The sequence below is a fragment of the Nomascus leucogenys genome, chromosome 3, assembly GCF_006542625.1.
Source record: "Nomascus leucogenys isolate Asia chromosome 3, Asia_NLE_v1, whole genome shotgun sequence".
Classification (NCBI taxonomy): Eukaryota; Metazoa; Chordata; class Mammalia; order Primates; family Hylobatidae; genus Nomascus; species Nomascus leucogenys.
Genome location: NC_044383.1, coordinates 64,553,213 through 64,577,822, shown reverse-complemented (window position 1 = coordinate 64,577,822; position 24,610 = coordinate 64,553,213). Strand labels below are relative to the sequence as shown.

Here is a 24,610-nt window from a genome sequence, read left to right as displayed (position 1 = left end):
CAAAATTGACCACATAGTTGGAAGTAAAGCTCTTCTCAGCCAATGTAAAAGAACAGAAATTATAACAAACTGCCTCTCAGACCACAGTGCAATCAAACTAGAACTCAGGATTAAGAAACTCACTCAAAACCGCTCAACTACATGCAAACTGAACAACCTGCTCCTGAATGACTACTGGGTACATAACAAAATGAAGGCAGAAATAAAGATGTTCTTTGAAACCAACGAGAACAAAGACACAACATACCAGAATCTCTGGGACACATTCAAAGCAGTGTGTAGAGGGAAATTTATAGCACTAAATGCCCACAAGAAAAAGCAGGAAAGATCCAAAATTGACACCCTAACATTACAATTAAAAGAACTAGAAAAGCAAGAGCAAACACATTCAAAAGCTAGCAGAAAGCAAGAAATAACTAAAATCAGAGCAGAACTGAAGGAAATAGAGACACTAAAAACCCTTCAAAAAATTAATGAATGATTTCTATATATTTTACTCTAAGGATTTAAGAACGAAGATTATTTGGTTTTCTAGAGCATAATAAATAGAGAAAATGTATCAGTGTATGTAAGTGCCTTAGACAAAAAGATTTAGACACTTGATCTAGTGGTATGAAGGCTGGCCCCAACCCAAAAATACATTCAATATGACACGTTCATATGCAGTTCAATATCTTTTTTGTTTTAAAGGTAAAAATATAAGCACACAAAACTTTTACTTGAAGGCAGAAAAGTTTGCATAGTATAGCCAAAATAAATAAATAAACCTAAAACAAACTATTCAGCTTGTTAATAAAATCACAGACATCATGGCAGAAATTACAATAGTCTTAGAATAAATAATTATTAGACTTTTGGGATCAGAAATAATTTAAGAAAATCCTGGTCAAATTATACTATATTTTTGTGCCAAATTCACATAAAGCTCCATTTTTACAAGCCTCCTGACTCTACAGAAATAGTTTTTCAAACTTTACCTGATTTTCTTATGGACTTTTAGATTTTACACTTTGAAACAGAACTCTTACTTATAACTGAAAATTATGTTTTGGATATATTTAACATTACACAGAAAATGTGAATCTCCTAAAATAGCCTGTAAAGGAAACAGGTTAAATTTAAAACTTCCAGAAAGAAACCCAGAAGACACACTGCTATAATCAAGCAACTTGTATGTTCAGAAAGTGAAAAAAATAATTACTTTAGTACTTTAAAAATGTGTTCACTTTCTAAATGAAATAGAAGAACCATGAGATGTGTTCTGAAGAGTATATAATCTTACCTATGTGTAGTACATTACCTGAGGACAGGTATCATGTCTCATTGTCATAACGTTTCGAAAAATATCTTCCAGTTAGAGGAGATTCAATAAATAATAAATGTATGAATGAATATATTTCATTCCATTATGATATTTCTGGTAGCAAGTAGGGATTGGTGACTTAGACATAAATTTGAGGCTTCAAAAACAGGTGGGAGTCATGAACACTTCACAGTCTGGGCATGGTATTAAGAAATTAACATCCCATACTTAGCAAATCTTTCCTGGTCTTAAGTAACAATATGGCTGGTATGATTTATTCTTTGGCTCATTAACCATTTTATAAACTCCCAGAAAAATTGTTTGAAGATTTCAGGGCAAAAAAATGTGGTAATATGCAGACCTGTTTGAAATACATCATTTATATGATGAATTTTAATCTGCACCCATTTAAAATACACTTTAAAAGAAAATGTTTATACGTTATTCATTAACTTTGTGTCTGTTAACATCATCAACATTATTAGTGTCTATCTTTATAATACTATCATTATTTTGCCTTATAAATTGAATTTAATTGAAAAATTTCTCCATCCTGAAATCACAAAGATATTTTTCTACATTTCTTTCATTTACATCATCATTTTACCTTTTACTTTTAGATCTCTATACACATTTAGAGTCTACTTCTATATAAGGTATAAGGTTGTAATCCAGTTTCATTTAAGGTCTTATAATGAGCCATTTCCTCAATACCATTTACTAAAGAACCCTGTATGTTCAAATGAAATTATAGCCAAATTTCTCATATATCAAGTTCCCATATATACTCAGGTCGTTGTCAGAGCTCTGTGTTGACCCATTATTATTTTTTTTCCTTTAAAGGCACCCATATGTGTTTTGTAGTCTGTCATATCATATGGTTCATGAGATCCCACCCCATTAGTCTTCCTTTTAAAGATAACTTCATAATTTAGAAAATATTATTCATAAATATATAACATAATTAGTTTCTAAAATACTTGCAATATTTTTACTATTGCATTAAATGTGTGAATTAATTTGAGAAGAATTAATATTTTAGCTAATTTAAGGCCTAATATTTAAATCCATGCATTATATTTCCATTTATTCAGAGTATATATAATTTTCTCTTTTTCATTGAGCTTAGTAGTATATAGAGGGTCTTTTTAACGGAGAATTAGAGAATCTTTTTTTTAATTCTAAAGATTTTGCATATCTTTTGACATTATAACAGGTGGTATCACACATATAATTTCTAGATATTGCAACTGATATAGAGAAACTTAATTTTATATAAAATACTTGTATCTGCAACATTTGCTGGGCTTCATTGTTAGTATTAATTATGAGACAATATCAAGAACTCATTAAAGTGTTGATAAATTACAAAAATGCCAAGATACTCTGGATATCAAAAAATAATGGCAAACAAAAGAGAATCACAAAATCAGAAAAAGGGAAATTATATCACAAAACAAAGGATAATTTTCTTAATAAATAAAAAAGCTTCTGAAAATCATTGTTTCATTAAGCAAGTATTTGTTGAGCACTATTCTATGTGTCTTTTGTGGCTTACTACTTTTCCTTATCTAAATGTGTCTTTTGTGGCTTACTACTTTTCCTTTCAATGTTTATTCGTATTGAAGCATGTATCAGTAATTCATCTTCGTCTATTGCTGAATAACATTTCATTTTATGGATATAACAAATTTTATATATACATTCATCAATTGATGGTCATTTGGGTTGTTTCAACTTTTTGACTCTTTTGAACAAAACTGCAAACATTCACATATAAATTTTTGTAAGAACATATATGTTCATTTTTTTGAGTATATACTAGAAGAAGAATTCCTGGGTGTAAAGTGTTATCTCATTGTTTTGATTTAAAATTCCAGTCTTTCAGCCTTTCACCATGAAGTATAATGTTAGTTATGTTTCTTTGTTCTTATTTTTTTTTAACTTCTCTTATCAGATTGTGGAAGTTCCCTTTTATTCTTTATTTGTTAAGTGTTTGTTTCATAAAGAGTTGTGAGATTCTGTAACATGCTTTTTTTCTCCATCTATTTACATTATCACGCATTTTCTTTTTTATTTATTCTATTGATACATTAAATTACATTAATTGATTTTAAGATATTAAACCAAACTTATATTCTTATGATAAATCCCACCTGGTCATGCTGTATAAACTTTTCTATATGTTGCCGAATTTGGTGTGGTATCACCGTGTTGAGGATTCTTGTGTGAATTAATTTGGGAAGAATTAATATTTTAGCTAACTTAAGGCCTAATATTTAAGTCTATGCATTATATTTCCATTGATTCAGAGTATATACAATTTTCTCTTTTTCACTGAGCTTACTGGTACATAGAGAGTATATAGTGCTATATAGAGGGATTAAAAACATAGATTTGCCTATAGTTTTCTTGTGATTTGTCTAGTTGTGCTATTGTTGTAATATTGGCCTCATAAAATGAGTTGGGAAATGTTCTCTTCTCTTCTATTTTTGGAGGAGGTGGTGAATAACTACTCTTAATTTTGCTTTAAATATTTGTTACAATGTCCCAATGAAGTCATCTTGGCATGAGCATTTCATAGTGTTAATTTTTGTTAGTTTGTTTAATTACTGATTCAATCTTTTTACTTGTTATAGGTTAAATTTCCAATTTCTTCTTGAATCAATTTCAGTAGTTGGTATTTTTCTATTTTCCATTTTATCGAAGTTAACTAATTTTTTTAATTTACAGTTGTTCATAGCATTTCTTTATAATTATTTTTCTTTCTGTAATTTCAGTAATATTTTATATATTATTCCTGATTTTAGTATATTTATTTTGTTAATGTTTAAAACAAATGAAATTTTGTTTTTTGATATTCTTTATTGTTTATCTATATTTTATTTTATTAATTTTACTCTACATTTTATGATTTCCTTCTTTCTACTTATTTTATTTAGGTTTAGTTTCCTTTCTTGTCCATTGTGTTATGGAAGTTTAGGCTATTGAGGTATTTACAGCTATAAATTTTATTCCCAGCACTGCATCACCCACATGCCATGAGTTTTGTTATCCATTTTCAATAATCTCAAAGTCTTTTCTAATTTCTCTTGCAATTTCACTTTGATTCATTGTTTAATAAAGATTGTGTTATTTAACTTGCATGTAATTGTAAATTTACCAAGTTACTTATTGATTTTGATGTTTAATCTCATTCAATTTTGGTCAGATAATGTCCTTTTTATTATTTCAATGTTTTGAAATATATTACAGCTTGCTTTATAGCATAGCGTAGGATATGATCTATCCTGGAGAGTGTACCATGTGCATTTAAGAAGGTTATTCTGCTGTTGTAGGGTAATGTGTTTTATAGCTATCTACTTTTTCTAGATGATTTACAGTGTTCAAATCTTCTATATCTTAGTTGATTTACAGCCAAGTGATATATGTGCTATTGAAAATAGAATATTAGATCCTCTAATTGTTATTGTTGAATTGGCTATTTCTCCCTTAAATTATTTTTTTAGCTTTATTATTTTGAGGCTCTGTTGTTAGTTGTGTATATACATATACATATATATATACACATATTATGTTTGTAATTACTACCTTTTCTGATAGTTTGACTCTTTTATAATTATAAAATATCTTTCTTTTTCTCTAGTAACAGTTTCATTTTTTCTCTTAATATCTATTTTCTTCCCTGATGTTACTATAGGCACTCCAGTTTTCTTCTTAATGCAGTTTGAATGATTTTTTTTTGTTGCTTTACTTTCAGCTTATTTGTATCTTTGAATCTAAAGTGTCTTCCGTAAACCATATATATACACACACACACACACATATAAAGTGTATCTTCTATAGATCATATATAGTTGACTAAATCAGAAAACAGCCAGTCTAAACATCTCTATCTTTTGATTGAATTTCTGAAATCACTTTATTTAAATATTTTTGATATATCTGAATTTATGCCTGCCATTTTACTTTTTGTTTTCCACATGTCTTATCTCTCTTTTGTACCTCTATTTTTCTCATTCTAATTATTCTAATACTAGTTTATTTTATACTAAGTAAATCTCTAGGGCAATATTTTATTTTATTGTATTTATTTTTTCGTGATAGGGTCTCACTCTGTTGCCCAGGCTGGAGTGCAGTGGCACAATCATAGCTCATTGCAGCTTCTAACTCCTGGGCTCAAGTGATACTTCTTCCTCAGCATCCCAAGTAGCTAGGACTACAGGTGTGCACAACCACACCTGGTTGATTTTTTAAATTTTTTTGTAGAGACAAATTATCACTATGTTGCCCAGGCTGGTCTCAAACTCCTGGCCTCAAACTCCTGGCCTCAAGCTATTCTCTTGCCCTAGCCTCCCAAAACACTGAGATTACAGGCTTAAGTCACTGTGCCAGACCCTGAGGGCAACATTTTAATTTTGTTAATGCTAATTTTACTAAAGCATATGAGTTGTTTGTTTTGTTGTTGTTGTTGTTGTTTTGTAGTTGCTTTGGAGCTAATTGTACACATCTTATCAGAATTTACCACAGATTTATGCTAACTTAATTCTACAATGACATAGAAAAGTTATTTCTATACAGATATATTCCTTCTTCCCTTCTTTTATTGTGCTAGAATTGTTATACATAACATGTATTATGTAACATAATATATAATAACTATATATGTATATGTAAGTGTTTGTTGTGGAAATTCCAATCATTTTAATCAACAAAAAGATTGTTACTATGAAACAGTTCGATTATGACTATCAATTTAATTATAACTTTTTGATATGTGATATTATCTGCTCAAATGATACATAAATACCTGGGTCTATTAATTTCATCTTTACAAATAGCTTCATGTTGACACTCATTTTCTTGATCATCAGTTGTATTTTCCAGATACATGTTGTCAGCCCATCTGAGAAAACATAGATACTGATATTCCTGACTGTCTTCTTCACTCAAACAACTGCATCCATTTGCACAAATCTATAGCAACAAAAGAAGTAAAAATGTTATAAATTCCCATCATTTACTACAATATTACAATTGTGATCTGAGAGACCACAATAGATGCCTCTCTGTCTACTAAGATGAAACCTAGGGTTAAGGAAACAGAAGGTAACTATGGGACAAGGGTTCAAAGCTTGGCTGGCACAGCAATTCCGTAAATTTCTAGAGCTACAAGAAAAACCACACCCTTGCTAAATTCCCTAATAGGAGCTTTCAGTCAAATTGTCATTTCATTTCTAACTCTGATTTACAACCAAGGCCACCATAACCCTTATCAGACAGAGAATCGCCTTACAAAACACTTTTCTGATAAGCAATTGTAGGCCTCAAACCAGTTTCAGCCAGTTTATACAGACAGGACATAAACTGTCTTTGTGTCCTATAGTTCACTTTTTTTATGGGAACTGCCAAATTCCACCTAATTTTAAAGCTAAAGCCCTGCTTCAAAGAGAACATGGGATGTATGTTACATATATGTTTACTCATTGAACATGTGCTTGACTGTCCCCCATAAATATGTATTGCTTTCCCCACAAACTTGCTGAATATGTCTGACTCTCTTTTGAACACAGACCTTATGAGGCACAAAAATCACCCTGACCTTTACTACTTCTGAGAGAGCACCTTGGGTCCACATCAGAGATGAAGTTTTCCCAGTTATATTATTTGGCTCTGTTTCCTCAGCTAAGTCTCATGTTGAGTTGTGATTCTGACTGTTGGAGGTGGGGCCTGGTGGGAGATGATTAAATCATGGGGGCAGTTTCCCCCTTGCTGTTCTCCTGATACTGAGTGAGTTCTCCTGAGAGCTGGTTGTGTAAAAGTATATAACACCTCTCCCTTTACTCTCTCTCCTGCTACCATGTGAAGACCATGCTTGCTTCCCCTTTGCTTTCTGCCATGATTGTAAGTTTTCTCAGGCCTCCCAGCCATGCCTCCTGTAGAGCCTGTGGAACTGTGTGTCAATTAAACCTCTTTTCTTTGTAAATCACCCAGTCTCAGGTCGTTCTTTAGAGCAGTGTGAGAATGGACTAATACACCCAGTTAGCAAACTGATACCACAAATAAACTCTTCTTTCTACTCTTTAGTCTTCTTAGTAGTCTTTTGGATGACACAATCATTTCAAAGTTTGAATTTCAAGCTTTCATTTATTTGTTGAAATAATGTTTCTTTAGCAAAGGTTAAAAAAATCAGTTTTGATTTATGTCAAAATCATTTTTAATAGTCAAATTGTTTATACTCAAATTGTGACAGAAATATATATGTATGTGTATATGTATGTATATATATGTACTGAATATATGTACATTTATTACACAATTATTTTAAATTCCATTTTATTTTAACGAAATTTTTATAGACATTGTTTAAATGTTAACTGATGTGATGGAAATAGCATCGTATTGATAGACAGATCCATGGAAAGTCTATTTGTGGTTTTGCTAAATAGTTTTTATTCTTCAGTGGTTTACTTGTTTTCTCCTTTGAACTGATAGTAAAGCTTTACTGGATTCCTTATTAAAAGTAAATTAAATAATATCTTTCACACATGTTTGTTTAATATTTTCATAAAGTTATGATGCCATGTTTTATTGAAAATTATATTTATATTTTTAACAGCTTTAAAAAATCTTCCACAGATATGCCCAATGGAGTCACCTGATGGTTAGGTAAACTGTCAGAAGAGAAATGCACTTCTTATGGAGTGCTCAAACACAGGTATATGTTTATATATTTACATATACATATATTCTTAATTTCTACAGGTAAATTCAAATGACAGTAGAACTTTACTATCTTTAAAAACATTTCTCTGCATATTTTCACATTTTCTTTTTGGTTTTGGTTCATAGCCAACAAGTTATTTTCCATCTGTAGCAACAAAGATTAGGAATTTGGTTTCATGGTCTGATCTTTATTGATATCTAAATAGATGAATGTTTCATAGAGATTCACTCTCTGTTGAATTAGAATCAAATGAGAATCTGTCTTTTCACTTTCTACATAGAGCTCAAAACAAGTAAGAAAATCAAATCTACTAGGAAGTAGAATAGTTCTTTGACATGAACAGATAATAAAGTGTTATTTACACTTGCCCCAAGTCTAAAATATTACAACTGAAGCTTTAAGTTTTCTCTGTGTCTGTATGTCTATGTGTTTGTAATTCACAAAGGCTTTCATTTCTGTTTGAGTATGTAATGATTTTCTACATCCAGAGGATATTAGTTGTAAAGTTTTTTTCAATTAAAGGAGCACTATTATAACTGGCTTACAAATTTAATAAATGCTCATATAGGAAGCAACAAATTCTAGCATTTTATGACACTACTTTATTTTTCTATCTATCTCTATCTCTATATCTATAGGTAGTTTAGCTTCCTAAAATTTGAGACTATACTGAACATTATAACTTACTGTGTTTTTCTTTAAAAAAATGAGAATATTCTCTTTTGTTATCTCAGAAAAATTACCAAAGTTAGAAAGTTGACTTGGCTATAAAGCTATATTTTCTAGCTTATAAGCCTTATTCAAAATTTGTTAATTTTTAAAATATTCTTTATGGAAAAATGCCTAATGTATTATTTCTGCACCTTAAATATAATTAGAAAATATGAAACACTGAAACTTCAAATTACCCATTGTATTTTTAATTATTATATATCTATATTACAGAATAATACATAATTAAATCTTGAAAGAGAGCAATATTTTAACAAGGAATATTAGTACAGAATTTGGAATAGGACAAACTTATTTCATATAACTATTTATTTTCAAAATAATTATTACTGGGATTTAAGAAAATCTGAAATAACTAAAAGTTGAATAATGAGTTTTTCTCTTGGCTATACCTCAAAAACCACATAACATTTTGTCTAAGGGATGTGATATGAACACCTAAATTATATCTAATGCTCCAGTTGAGACACTTTTATTAAATGAGAAAGATGGTGAATTATTTTATGCTGCAGTTATGTACTATATCTAAAAACTATTGCAAGTAATTTCTGGGACTAAAAAATAATTTTGGGTTTCAACATGATTTCTCATCTGTTCAGGTAGTCTAGACATCTACTAGAATTTTGGTTTTCTATAATTAAATTTACAGATAAGAAGTCTCTCAGAAAAATTAGCAAGAGAGTAAATTATATCAGTAGACGTATAGAAACTTGAATCTGCCTTGTAAAGCAGAGGAAATATTTCTCAACTTTGTGTATACAGAGAATCAAAGATCTGCTTAAAGGAGTCCATTAATCTTTAAAAATTTTATACAAAAAATTCTATCAAATATTCTATCAAAATGTTACATCAAACGAGTTTAGCAATTTTGGACTGAACAGGGTTGGCAACCCTAACTCCTGTATTTCACAGGTGAACTGTATATATATTATGTACATAAAACATATAATTAATTATTAAACTTTGCACAAAAACCTCAATATTACAAAATACACACAAGTTAAATTAGAAGTTTTTTTCTGGATATTTAAAAATGTTTACTTGATGAAGGAATGCAATAAAATCATGATTTTGGGCAGTGGAAGATATTTTCTTCCCAAAAGAAACAGAAGTAAAACAAACAGCTGGAAATTCCCTTTTTGATAATTCATTACTAGTAATGTATATACATAACACAGTATTATTACCCCAAAGTCACTTCATCTGTAGAGAAATTAACCTTCCTGAAGGATATTTATAACATACTTACAGAAAATGTTCTGCATAGGTAAATAAACAACTCTAGTTAAATAATGCCACCTATCATTTCAGAGAATATCATGTAATTTTCCAGAAATAATTTTGTCATATCCACATTATATTAGTACACAGGGTCACTTGGCAAAGGACTCTGTGGGAAAAAAATTCTGTAAGATCTAATATATGCCCTTTATTTTGCCATTTTGACCCTTGTTATTAAATAGATAAATAAAGTGACTTCAGAGGGGAAAGTGACTTTTCTTAATCATGATATGTAGAAAGCTGGATCCTTAAAATAATATCTGTCAAGGTAAAAATTGCACCAAAGTTAGATAGGTCATTAAATTTTATTAAAGACTATTGAAATAGGGGAGAGAGACTAAACTCAATTCTCCAAAAATAGAAAGCAGGAGAGATTTTAACTGCGAACTTGAACTAATAAAACATGACAGCAGTCCTCCCTTATTGTTGGTTTCACTTTCCACGCTTTCAGTTACCACAGTTCAAAAATATGTTAGTACAGTTTAGTAAGATATCTTGAAAAAGAGAGACCATAGTCACATGACTTTTATTATAGTATACTGTTATAATTGTTCTATTTTTATTAGTAATTGTTGTTAATCTATTTTTGTGCCTGATTTAAAAATTAGACTTTATCATAGGTATGTATGTATAGAAAAACTACAGTAAATACAGGGTTTGGTACTATTCACAGTTTCAGGCATACACTGGGGTCTTGGAAAGTATCCCCGCAGTTAAGAGGGAAGACTGTTATACTTGATGTCACTAGAGAAGAGTTTGATCAATGGAATGTGTCAAGCAGATTGAGTTATTACTGAGTTTGCAAAGATTTTGCTCTGTGAGTAGGCCTTCTGTAGAGTACATAGGGAAGTAAGAGTACTATTTTCTTTGATGTTTACATTTCAGAGACATGGTTCCAAGGTCCTTGATACAGACATCCCGTGCATCCTTAAACTGGCAAGAGATTTACATACATTTCAAAAAGGCAGATAATTTATAACTGCAAAATTTTTAAAGTACATCCTATAAGAAAAAAAGAGTGCAGGGGCCTGTAGGCAATAAGAAACTTGTCTGAAGCTTAGTCAAGGTGAGGGAAAGAGGAAGGTTGTTTTGGCTATGTATTTAGCTAACTAAAAGGGAACAGATTTTAAAAATCATATCTGGATGAATTAAAGTTCAAATTTATACTGGATTAAGACCTAGTCATAAATTCTGAAATAAAATAAACTTGGTAAAAACCTTTCACATCCCAAATTTTAGTGCTCCATAGACTCTTCTACTTGGCTTGAAATTCACCTTCTCTTCCCCGTAACTCATAATAATATAAAATTTTATAACATTTTTGTAGCAGGGGTGTAGAAAACAAGATAAACTTATTTGTAATTATGTGTTTCCATTCCAGAAGCATTTGCATTTAAAAGGACCTCACTCAGAGAAGGAAAACATTTTAATAAAAAAAAAAATAAAAGAACACTCTGGGAATTTCTGTCTTTGATGATGAAAACTAAAATAAACCTAATTTTCCATCATATGTTTCAAAATACTGAGAAAAAGCAAGACTAACTTACTATTTACTCCATGAAATACTTGCTTCTGGAACATAAGACTTGAACGAACTAAAATAAGTTATTTACAAAGACTAACAGTTTGCACATCAAGACTCACTTTAAAGATTCTCAGTATATCGTGCCAACAATAGGAAGCTTTCCTTCATAAACTCTAACCAGTCCCCACTAAATACCCTCTACAACTGACTCAAAGCTCTACACCAAATAAATAACTTTCCACAACTTCTCCCATCTGAGGCACTACTAAAACTCTACTAAGGTGTTGTTTTCCCTTATTGAAAGAAGTCCAAAATAATTAGTTTGTCTCCATCAGCAGAATTGTCTGGTGGTCTTTCGGAGGGTAAAAAGTGAATAAATCCAAAGTTTCACAAAATCTCATTAAAATGCCCTCACTCTCAAGGCTGGATAGCAACCAATGCACTACCCTGAGAACACTGGATATTCTCTCCAACTGTGAAAGTGACATAGGTACAGTATCAAGTCTAAACTCCAATTTTTTTCATTAACTTGACAAATGTTATGTTTCTGTTGTTTCTTAAGAATAAAAAAACAAGCAAAACAACATGGCACATGGATACATATGTAACAAACCTGCACATTGTGCACATGTACCCTAAAACCTAAAGTATAATAATAAAAAAAAGAAAAAAACATTCAAATATATATAAATAGGAAAACTCTACGTCTTCATCAGTTTTTCAGCTAAGTCTATAAAAGGAAGTCAGCTGGGAGAGGAAAGTGGGGGTTCTACAAGTACATCATTCAAGCGTTCTAAATAAGCGATGAGTTCAGATGATCACATCACTCTAGTGTTCCTTTGGGCAACATTTTTATTGTCACCTTTTAAAAAATCTTCTAAACACTCTTAGTTGATTTGAAATTGATTGATCTTTTGATTTTTCTGGAGACGTATTGTACAAATGCTTGCTGACATAAGTTTTCACGGGTTCTTCTCAGTCTTTTATACCTGGACACCACACATTCCTCCCCTCATATTGTAAGCCATATACATATCTCTCTAATTGGCATAATTTCTCAAAGGACAATGTGAAATTGCAGTGACCACTCTGGGGAAATTCTGACATGAACAAGATTGTTTATTTGACAGATCCAACAGAACAAAAAGGGAAAAATCCTCATGAGATTCTCTGTCCTGTATGTCTAATAGAGAGATTACTGTGTATTATACAAAACCTCCTCTTTCATTTTCATGCTTCTGGGATGAAGAAGCACTAGATTTTTAATTACATGGCTCTGTGAAATTGTCAAGTATGTGAGTTATTTAAACTGTTTATAATAATTCGTTCTTGTGTGTTTGAAAATAGTTTTTCTGCATTTAAGCATCTCCAGTGCTGTGCAGAAGGGAGATAATCAAACTTTGCAATCATAATTTTATATCTAACAGAATCTAGATAAACTTCATTTATTCATTTTTCACTTTTTCTGCTTTTCTGTTTTGCTTAGAAAAAATAGAAATTAATTGATCATAAATATTTTTATAACATTCTATATTGCCATTATAGGATGATTTTTCAGATAGTCTACATTTTACAATGAAAGGAAATGATTAACTGTGCTTTATTTACATGATGTCTCTTCCCAAAATTTTAACAAATCAGGAAAAGCATTCATGTGTATGGGTAATATTGTTAGTCTTTAGTTGCAGAAAAAAACTGGGCTCCACAGAGCTTTGGCTTAATCCTAAAGTTTTGATTTTTCAAAATACATAAATACTGAGGTTTGCTTATTTATATTAGTACATATGTATTTATTTATTCTAAAGGTTTATTTATTTAAAAAGGACTCATGTAATTTTTGAATAAATGACATTTCAGATAAATTAGCCTGATTTAATTTAACTTTAAGAGAAATATTCTATAATTATGTCCTCAAATTGTCTGATTACACAAATCTAAAATTGATATAATTGAAATTTTAATAACAGATATAATTTAAAAGGGTTGAATCTTGTGACTTCTTACTAATTTTACTACACTGATATATTAGAATGTTTTATTGATGATACTACAAATCATAAGAACTTAACATGATTGTGTAAGTTGTGCAATTTCTAAATATTTAGTCAACATTAAGAACTTACACAGATATTTAATCAAATTAATCAAATTATCTTGGATGCCTGAACAATTAATCAAATTAATCAAATTATTTTGGATGCCTGAACAATTCCTAATTAAGAAAAATATAAAAATATAGTCTCTAAATACAGATTTAAATTACTTCTGTCCTTATAGAATGAAATAAGCTGTGCAAATACAGTTGAAGGATGTGCATTTATATTTATTTTGCCTATGATAAAAGTTGTTAAAGTTATATAAAATGTGTAATCATAAAGTAATAAAATAGTCAAAATGATCTTAGATTGCTATATTTGTGTATTTTCTTGAGTCTAAAGAAATTGTTTAATTTGATTAAAGTTGGTGATTTATATTATAAAAGGATACTGAGAACTAGAAATACATAAACAAAACAACAAATATGATTTTCTTCTTCCTAACAAAGGTTTACAGTTACTGAATTATTAAGTGTATTATAATATGTAACTATTTTTAATATACTGATAAAGCTAAAAGTCTTAAAGCTGTAATGTAATGTAATGTAATCATCTATGTGTATAGTGATGTATATGTGATTGGCTAAATATATATATATATATGTAAGAATGTATTAAGCTTACTTCATATAGTTATGACTTGTAAACATATATCAAAATATATTTGAGGGCATACTTTCAGATGTTCTGTGGTATTTGAAGTCTTTTTGCCCATAGTTGTAATGCCTCTAGATGGTGAATTTGAAGGAAATAGTGACTTGTATCAGTTTTTACAAGGTTGACTCAACATAAATTTATATATTAGTAAAGAAAAGGGCTTATGAGTCTTTACTGAAATGTATACAATACGCAGAATTAAAATATGGCTTTCTTAAAATGACCAAATTAGGATGTATCAAGACAAGATAGGTTACAAATACTTTGTTAATTCTCTTTTTGGAAAATTCTTGAATCATTTTAACAAAAAGTTCCTATTCCTAAGTTGTTTAAAATGAAGATTCTTAAATTTTTCTTAATTATTGTTACATATTAAAAAATATAATCTAATTTGTATAAGACAGTGGTGAGGGGATAAAAGGAGAGCCTCTCTTTTATTCTTGCCACAGGCCTCACAATTTTTAGTGATGGAACTGCCTAGAGATTAGAAATTATTTTCATTTATTTTTATTTATTTTATTTTTTAAGCAGCTTGCTTGTGTAAGAGGTTAGAAATCTCTCAGAGATTTAAACATATCCAAAAGACAAATGCATTTCATTATGATCTGTGAGCAAAAACAAGTGGCATAATCCAACTGTATTTGAGACGCTTTAGTCAGCCTGCAAATTATAACATTAATAAAACACAAAAAGACTAGGAACAAAATGATTCTTCAAAATTTTTACCTTCCCATATTATAAATGTATGAAGTAAATATAAATTTCCAAGTAGACTGTTGGGAATTTGTTTATGAAGTTACATTTAAACTATGAAAACTACATATTTTCATATTTTGAATATTGAAGAATCTGTAACCTAAACATTTCTAACTTTCTAAAAATCAGACAATTACAAGCTAAAGAGAAAAATGAAAAGCAACTACATAAATTTACCTTACCTCTTTTGTGCCTTCACATGGAAACCAACATGAAGAATTATTATCTTCAGGATCATTCACATAGATTGCCTCTTCAGTGCAGTTTGCAGCCAGAAAGAAATTGACATCAATAACCTCTTGGCACTTTTCACCTTCAGATCCTTTAAAAAAAAGAGATAAAAAATTAAATAAACTCTTAAAAACTTGAATTCACAATGAATTATTAAGGACTCTGGTCAAAGTACTTGAGAAGATAAATTTGACAACATCTGCCACAAAATAAGTTCCTGTATATATATGATATAGAATTTGAAGGAGACCTCAAAGCCCAACACTCTCATTTTAAACATGAACTGAGAAATACAGCATCACAAGAAGAAGACACAGCTCCCACACCAATTCATTTTTTAAAATAATTAAATGTTGACTAAACTGCAATTAATAATTATAAGAAAGGATGGTAGAACCATAAAAAGAACACTGTCCTATAACAAAAATAAAAGCAGAGATTGCAAAAGAGCAGAAGAAAGAAGTGACCTATATTCAAGAGAATGTGACCTATATTCAAGACGAAAACTAAAATTTTAAGGCCCAGACCTAGAATTACCAGGAATTTAAAATGATTATATTAAATTTTCTGAAAAATCAACAGGAAAAGATGAATAAAATAGATAATTAGATAAGGAATTAGGCAATGAGAGATTTTGAAATTGTAGGAAAAAACAAACAAAAAAATGGTAAATCTCAGAATTGTAGGGAAAAAGGAGTTAATTAAACTGGGCTGAGAACCCGTTATTGGTCATTAATATCGGTAATAAAAGAACATAGAAGACCTGATCCCATCTTTTTGTAAACATGACTACATCTCCTAGTAAACAAACAAAAAATATTTGTCAGAGGACAGTATTTATCTAAAGAATCTTTTAGCAAAATATCTCTGGCTTTGGACTGCTTATAGTAAACAAATCTAAACTACAGAGACTCACAAGGCATCATTTCTTGGAAAATATAATGTAAGCTATGCATTTTACGACTGAGTTGTAAATTAGAAATGATTCATAACTGACGTCTCCCTACCATGTGAATGTCTCACCAAGAAATCTCACATATTACTGGAAAAAAAGAAGGAGCTAGGAACCAAGCCCAATATCCCAAATCTCTTCAATCATACGTATGTAATTTGACTGTTTATAAATTTAAGATTACAGAAAATTATGGCTATGTTAATAAAACAATTAATGGATGAGATTATCAGAAGATCAAACACAAGAGAAGAAAAGATCAGTAAATTTAATGATAGGTCAATAAAAATTCTACCTGTAACATTCTGAGAGTAATTAACTCAAATTATGCTAGCTCCATACAATTAATTGATATGTGTTCCTCCCTCTGTGTTTCTGTGCAAATTTATATAGTATTAGAATGAATACTTTATTGAAAATTTGGAGAACTTTAATAAAAGGCCATATATTTCAAGTATGTTTTTGTGGGATGATTTTTAAAACCATTTTATTCAGTTATTTAATAAATTGTAGGATTATTTAGAATTGAAATTTATGATCTGGTCAGTTTTTCCAATTAGTATTTTTTTAGAAATTTATCCATTTCATTTAAATTGCCCAATTTATTAGCATAAAGTTTTTCATAATGATATATCTGACTAAACATTTGGATTTAACTCTTAAATTTTTCCCTCTGCCCCCCAAGACCTCAAGAAAAGAGATAATTAAAAAAAATAAATAAAACAAACGTTTTAACCCACAAAAAAGGGTGAGAAGACGAAAAAAATGATACACTGACTAAATTAGCAGAAAGGCTACAGCCCAAACACAAATGAGGGGACATAATTATGAAAAAAAAAATTGGCCTAGCAGAAATACTGAGATGCTCTGGGTTTAAAAAGCATCTGAGAATCTGATACTAAGGTGGGCTCTGGAAAGAAGATTAGCTGACACTGAGAGTCTCTCTCCCAACTCAGTGATCCAGATTATTATTCTAACTCCTCACTCAGCTTTACAAACAAACAAACAATTTCCAAGGTTTATTTTCAGGAGTTAAAGAATCTCAGGGGCTCCTGCCTTAAGGATACCCAGCTCCTTGAGGGTCCCCTAGCGAAAGCCTAGTTGCCATCCTGCAACCCTGTCATAGAGCTCCTGTCATCATGGCCCATCCTTGTATGGTCAGTTTCCAGTCAGCCTTCTTAGTTCCTCACCATTAAATATGATCACTCCAAATGAGAGAGAACAAATCTTCATAAACAGTATTTACAGAAAACTGAGACACTAGGCAAAAAAGAAGAAAATTAAAACAAAACTATAACATTTTTAGAGAGAGAAGAAAAGCCATTTTACCCTTATTGAAAAAAAAACAATGTCAGAAATGTGTATAATTTAAAGGATGGAAAACTGCCCTATATTATTACAAATATAGTAAAACAAATTAAAAATTCAAACTCATTTTGAGATATTCAATTGGGGAGATGGAATAGAAAATAAAGCAATATGAAAAGAAATAGGAAAGAGAAAAGAAATTATGAGAAAATGAGAGGATCAATTTAGGAGATGTGATACCCAATTTTTGGAATTGGGGCTACAGAAAAAAAAAAACAGGAAAAAGGACTTTTTAGGGGAAAAAATACAGAAACTACCTAAAAATGGAAAGACCCATGCTTCCAAATAGAAGAGTTTAACAAGAGACAACAAGAACATACTATGTAAAAGTCTCAACATTGTGAAATTTCAGAACACTGAGCAAAAAACATGGAAAAGTGTTCCATAGAAATAAACACAAATTATATATAAAGAATCACATGGTTGTCTACTATACACATGATTCTACACTATTGCATGCCTCTCTTTCACTTTATCATGTATCTCAGTCCCAGATGAGTTCTACATTCATTTCCATATTTATGTTTATTCTTTTTCTTAACAACAAATGATACCAGGTATAAAATTACACCTATATTATTTAGCATGTGGATGTATTCTCAATGATCAGAAGGTTAGGTCAAATGGTATAGAATTTGTAATATTGACAGATATTGCAAAACTATCCCACTTAGATATTATAGTGATTTTACATTATTTCTAGCAATGGATAGTCATTAAATTGTCAAATTCTAAAATTTTTGCCGGGCTAAGAGGAGAAAAATTATATACTTATAGTGTTTTTTAAATTTGCTTTGATCGCATTATGAATAGAGCTTAGCATTTTCCCCACAAATTTAGGGATACTCTCTGTGTCTTCGTATGTAAATTGTGTGTTTATATTACTGACTTACCTATCAGGTTTTTCAGTTTTTGCTTCTTAATTTCTAAGTCATTGATATATTCTTGATCCTAATCTATCTTTTGTGAAGTAAAATGTTTGTGCAGTGTTTCTTTTGCATTTTGATTTTTATGTCTTTCATAAGCAGATATTTTTACTTCTCTTGTAGTAAAATTCACTAGTCTTTTCCTTCTGACGTCAACATTTTTAGTATTAACTAAACATCTTTAGTATTAAATATAAACTTTTTTTTGTTTTTCTCCTTGAATTTTTGTGGGTAACTACTAAGTGATACATTTATGGGTTACATGAGATATTTTGCTACAGGCATACAATGCATAGCAGTCACCTCAGGGAAAATAGTGTATCCATCACTTGGAGCATTTATCCTCTCTTTGTGTTGCAGATAATCCAGTTATATTCTTTTAATTACTTAAAAATGTACAGTAAATTATTGTTGCCTGTAGTCACCCTGTGGTTCTATCAGATATTAGATCTTATTAATTATATCTAATTATATTTTTGTGCCCATTAACTATCCCCACTTCCATCCACTTCACTATCCTTCCAAACCTCTGGTAACCATCATTCTACTCTCTATCTGTGTGAGTTCCATTGTTTTAATTTTAAGCTCCTACAAACACGTGAGAACATGAGACTTTGTCTTTCTGTGCCTGGTTTATTTCACGTAACATAATGACCTCTAGTTCCATCCATGTTGTTGCAAATGACAGGATCTCATTTTTTTATATAGCTGAATAGTATTCCATTGGGTAAATATACCATTTTTCCCTTACTCATTCATCTGTTGATGGACACCCAGCTTGCTTCAAAATCTTGGCTATTGTGAATAGTGCTGAAGTAAACATGGGAGTGCAGATATCTCTTCAATATACTTATCCCCTTTCATTTGAGTATATACCTAGCAGTGGGATTGCTGGATCATGTGGCAGTTCTATATTTAGTATTTTTTAGGAACCTCCAAACTGTTCTCCACAGTGATTGTACTAATTTACATTCCCACCCCAACAGTGTACAAGGGTTCCCTTTTCTATACATTCTTGCTAGCATTTGTTATTGCCTGTCCTTTGCACTGGGGTGAGATGACATCTCATTTTAGTTTTAATTTGCATTTATCTGATGACCAATTATGTTGAGCACATTTTCATATGCCTGTTTGCTATTGCATATCTTCTTTTGAGCAATATCTATTTAGATCTTTTTTCCCATTTCTAAAAATTATATTATTATTTTATTCCTGTAGAGTTGTTTGAGCACCTTTTGTATTGTTATTAATCCCTTGTCAGATAGATAGTTTGCAAATATGATCTACCATTCTGTGAGTTTTGTCTTTTTTGTTTCCTTTCTTCTACAGAAGCATTTTAACTTGGTGTGAGCTCATTTGTCTATTTTTTGTTTGATTACTAGTGCTTGTGGGGTATTACTCAAGAAATCTTTGCCCAGTCCAATATGCTGGATAGTTTCCCCAATGTTTTCTTTTAGTAGTTTCATAGTTTGAAGTCTTAGATGTAAGTCTTTAATCCATTTTGATTTGCTTTTTGTATATAGTGGGAGATAGGGGTTTAGCTTCATTCTTCCCCCATCCAAATTTACAAAGCATTTCTCCAACATTCTCTAATACTTTTATACTTTCTTTTTTATGTATTAAAACTTTTATCTATTTCAATTTAATCCAGAGAATGTTTAAAGGCACACACAAGTTGAATTTTTTTTCAGATGGCTATCCAGTTGTTCCATGTTAATTATTAAATAGTCCCTACTTATTCTAATAATCTGAGATGGCAGTTTTATTATATGTTATATATTTTTTTCATGTCTTGGATTCATTTTGAGACTTTGTATTTTGTCATATTTGTTGACTACCAATGCAGTGGTGCTATGCTTTTCATCAATGAAGCTACATAATCTATTTTAATATATGGCAGAGCTCATTCTATACATCACTTGTCCAAATGATGCACTTTTGCAGAGTACACTTGGCTTTATTTGTCTTTTATTCCATGTGAACATTAAGAAATAAGATGTCAATTTCATAGAACACAAATATAACACCATTATTTTATTAAAATCTCAATAAACCTATAAAATAATATTAAGAGTTGAAATCTTTAAAAGATGTATCTCCAGTATAATATAAGTTTTTCAGGGGGAAGGTTATTATTATTATTTTAAATTTACAGATGAAACTCTATGTATCATATATAAGGTTATGATTAGGTATGTATCATATACAACATGATATTTTGAAGTATATGCACACTGCAGAATGACCAAATCTAGCTAATTAACATACGCATTACCTCATATAGTTATCATGTTTGTGGTAAGAACACTTCTGAAATTATAAAACTCACTGGCAAAAGTAAACAAATTGTAAAATTTAGAGTACTCAAATACTGTATGGTAGTGTGTAAATCACTAATATAATTAGTATGAAGGTTGAAAGAAAAACTATTAAGAATAATAGTAGCTACAGCATAACATATCTTTAGAATTTTCTTTCAGATTATGTATGCATGCACCTATACTACAGCAATATCTAAAGTTTTCTCCATGCAGAAGTTGCATGTTTTTGTTAACTTTATTCCAATGCATTTTAACATTTTAATTCTTGTTTGTAAGAAATATTTTCTTCCTTATGATTTAATTAGCTTTGTTCTGTTTATGAAAGTTGTTCATTTCTAATTAGTGATTTAATTAAGAGAATTGTCTTTCAAAGCATGTAAAAATGCTTTAAAAACTTACTATAAGTGATATGAATGAAAAATACTAAACCACTATTTTTAATACTCACATTTTTAAAAAGTCTTCAACTAAAGGTTAAAACTAAAGTCCCTAAAATACTTGATAGATATATAAATAGTAGGCATTTGACAAAAGAAGACTTGAAGGTAGAACAATATACCAAGAAAAATAGATTTTGATAAAGATTGCTTTGTTGATACAGCATTTCCTATTTTCACAAAAATCATTTAAAATTTAAGAAGTAACGTATAATGAATAGATTATAATTAATATCCTTGAAGGTCTTCTACCAGAAGATCCATTACTTTATAAAGGAAAAATAAAACTTTCACAGTAAATATTTGGTTGCAATATCAACTCACAAATGCAACAATCGCTATTTATTTAGAAAAAAAGTTCACTAGTACACGTTAAGTGTTTTAACTCTATGTTTAACTTGGATAAGTAAACTGAAATAATTATATGCTTCAAGAAGAAAGAGATTTAAAAGAATTTCTCTGTCTTATTTTCTTTTTTTATCTAGGATTTTACCCTTTCTTAAGCATGATTCATATCGTCTTACTTCACTTCGCAACTCTTTATCCACTCTGTCAGTAGCTCCTTTCCTCAAACCTAATAATACACATAATGAACATAGATGATGACATTGAAAAGACACAGTGCATGTCAGCTCTTTCTCAAGATGTGCACTGTCGACCAATTGTCCTTGAAGGGGCTTCTTCTAATTAATTACCATCCCTTCTCTGTAGAGCAATCATATTGGCAAGAATTGATTGGGCGTGTAAGACACTTCATTTAGTTGTTAGAAAAATCCCTTAATTAAAATAATTTTCCTGCTGGTAAAATTAATGCACCCCATGCAAAATTACCAGCATGATTTTAAAGTTCCTCTTCAATTACATTTTATATTTCATGAGGAAAAAAGTAAAAGAAGATCTTAATGGCAATTACCAAAAGAAATAAGAAGGAATTTTGCAATACATAAAATGTATAATTCTATTTACATATTTTTTCATTTATTTTAACTTCTATTTTGTTTTGAAAACTTGAGAAGTTTCATTGCTGAATCTTCATATTGAAATTCAAAATAAGTTTAAGTGTTCTACTTAAACATTCATTCAGGCTGTGCATTATCACACTGCTTCTTTTCCATTCAAAAGCCCAAGTCATTTAGATTCTCAGATGTAGGGGTCACATAATTTTAATTTTTGTTATAATTAGCTATATTCAGTAAGTTCTGTCCAGTAATTCAGGAAGGAATAATGATTAAATATGCATACATTGTTTTGAAGATAATTGCTTTCTGCTAAGTTATCCATGAGTAATTTTAACTCTGTATTACACCACCCATTTTCTAAAATATATATTTGTTATTTTACTGCCATTCATAAAGTTGACTATATTTGCTCAAAGCTGATTTATCCATGAGCAATTTGACTTGCTATTATTCCTTCCATTTTCCTTCAAAAATACTTTTGCTATTTCATCATTGTGAATATGTTCCCTGTAGCAATTTTTAGTTCTCAAAAGAAGTTTAATATTTAAAAATAACCAAACATACGAAAGCATTATTCCTACTATGAGACAAAGGAAAATGAAGTGCAAAAACGATGCAAGCACTGAAATATGTGAACTAATTTGGTTGTAACAGTAGAGAGCATTTCTCAATCTGCACATTAAAAGCATTTAGGGAACCTCAAAAAATACTCTGTGTCCATCTCACTACAATTTCAGTTTGACTGTTCTGTGATGAGAGTTCACCATTAGTATGTTTCAAGAGCTCCTTCAGATGATTCTAATATGTGGTCAGGGTTTAAAAACAACTGAACTGACACAATCCCTAAATAGTCCTGAGGTTAATTCCTCTAACCTCAACTATATTTATTTCTTTGTTTCATCTGATTGTGTCATTTATAAAATAGTAAGTATTCACAACAGAGTCTCTGAACGTTCCTTTTAGCATCAACATAGTATAGTCAACAATGCTTTGCTCTCTTCTACCACTTTTGGTCTTCAGTGTGATCTGATTAATTGAACTGATAACTATTTCTGTCACTAAAGGTTGTTAACTCTACAGTATACTATTTTATGAGCATGGTGAAATAAATTATCATGTTTTCTGTTTAAAAGGCTAATTGTTAGTTTACTTCAACACTGTTGTGATGTAATACAATGTTAGAAATTCAGCTGCTGTTGGTTAGCTGTTACTCAAAAACAGACACATCAGACTGTTAATTTGCTGGTTGTTTGTAAACTGAAGTGCCAAAATATCATTGTCAGAGGAAATATTCTTTAAAAGAATGAAAATACCATATAGTCTTAAGAATGTAAATCAAATTTGCATCAGCTAAGTTAAATAATATTAAAAATGTAATCAAAGAATGAAAATTATGCTCATCAAAATAGATTGTGATAGAAATTGAAACTCTATAAAACAAAAACATATATGGGAATACAAGTGCTGAAATGATTTCACTTCAAGTGTGTAAGACAGAAAACTAGGAGTCCTGTTGACACCTTCATCACTTGCTATTTCCAATTCATAAGCAAGATCTTCCATTTATTTCAAGCTTCCAGCATTATGACTCACATTATTGCTCCAACCAACTCCCTAGCTTTTTTTCTTCTCTTCCATGTATTTCTCTACTTGCTATAAACTTATCGAATGCGTCAAAACCTATAGTAATTTTCTATTCCTTTTAGAATAGAAGTCAAAATATCTAACCCAGCATTTTAGTTCTGGCTTTACCCCCTCCATGGAATTGTTATTAGTCTTTTCTCACAGCCCCAGACAGGCCTTCAAAGAAGCCATTTCGTCTAATATAATGTTTTTACAAATAAATTCTCTCAACTCAGAATCCTCTCTTCTCCAACTTCTCTGCCATGACATTATTCTCTATATCTCTCTTCAGGGGTCATTTTCTCCTGGAAACCTTTTCTTACAACCCAAATCAATATCTCAATTGCCCGGTTTTTTTTTTCTTTTTTTCTAAACAGGCTCATTGCTTATGAGCATTCATGGAATGCTACCTGTTTTCATAAGAGCATTTTGATTTTAAATAAAATTACACACTTATTACTGTATTTGTCCATTAACCACTCCCTTCCAACAAATGGATTTATGAAAGTAGAAAATAGCTCTAGTTTACTTCACTATTATCTGTCTTGCACCAAGTAGATTTCCTAGGATGTAGTTGGTGTTAAACATGTCAAAGGAATACATCAGAAATTAAGAGTATTAATTTTATTTTTAGTTTATATTATGTTTTGAGATATAAAATACTTTGTGTGTTTAGAAAATGAATACATGACTAGCAAATTTTGAAATGATTGAAG

The 24,610-nt window shown here is 30.3% G+C and overlaps 1 protein-coding gene across 1 annotated transcript in view; it reads right to left on the bottom strand.

Annotated features, from left to right (window-relative positions):
- The window catches only part of EYS (eyes shut homolog), a 1,808,075-nt gene that overhangs the window by 1,637,932 nt on the left and 145,533 nt on the right, over positions 1 to 24,610 (bottom strand). Inside the window, 2 exon segments of the mRNA XM_030809409.1 lie at positions 6,114 to 6,280; positions 15,260 to 15,399. Of these exon segments, the coding sequence (XP_030665269.1) occupies positions 6,114 to 6,280; positions 15,260 to 15,399 (307 nt within the window).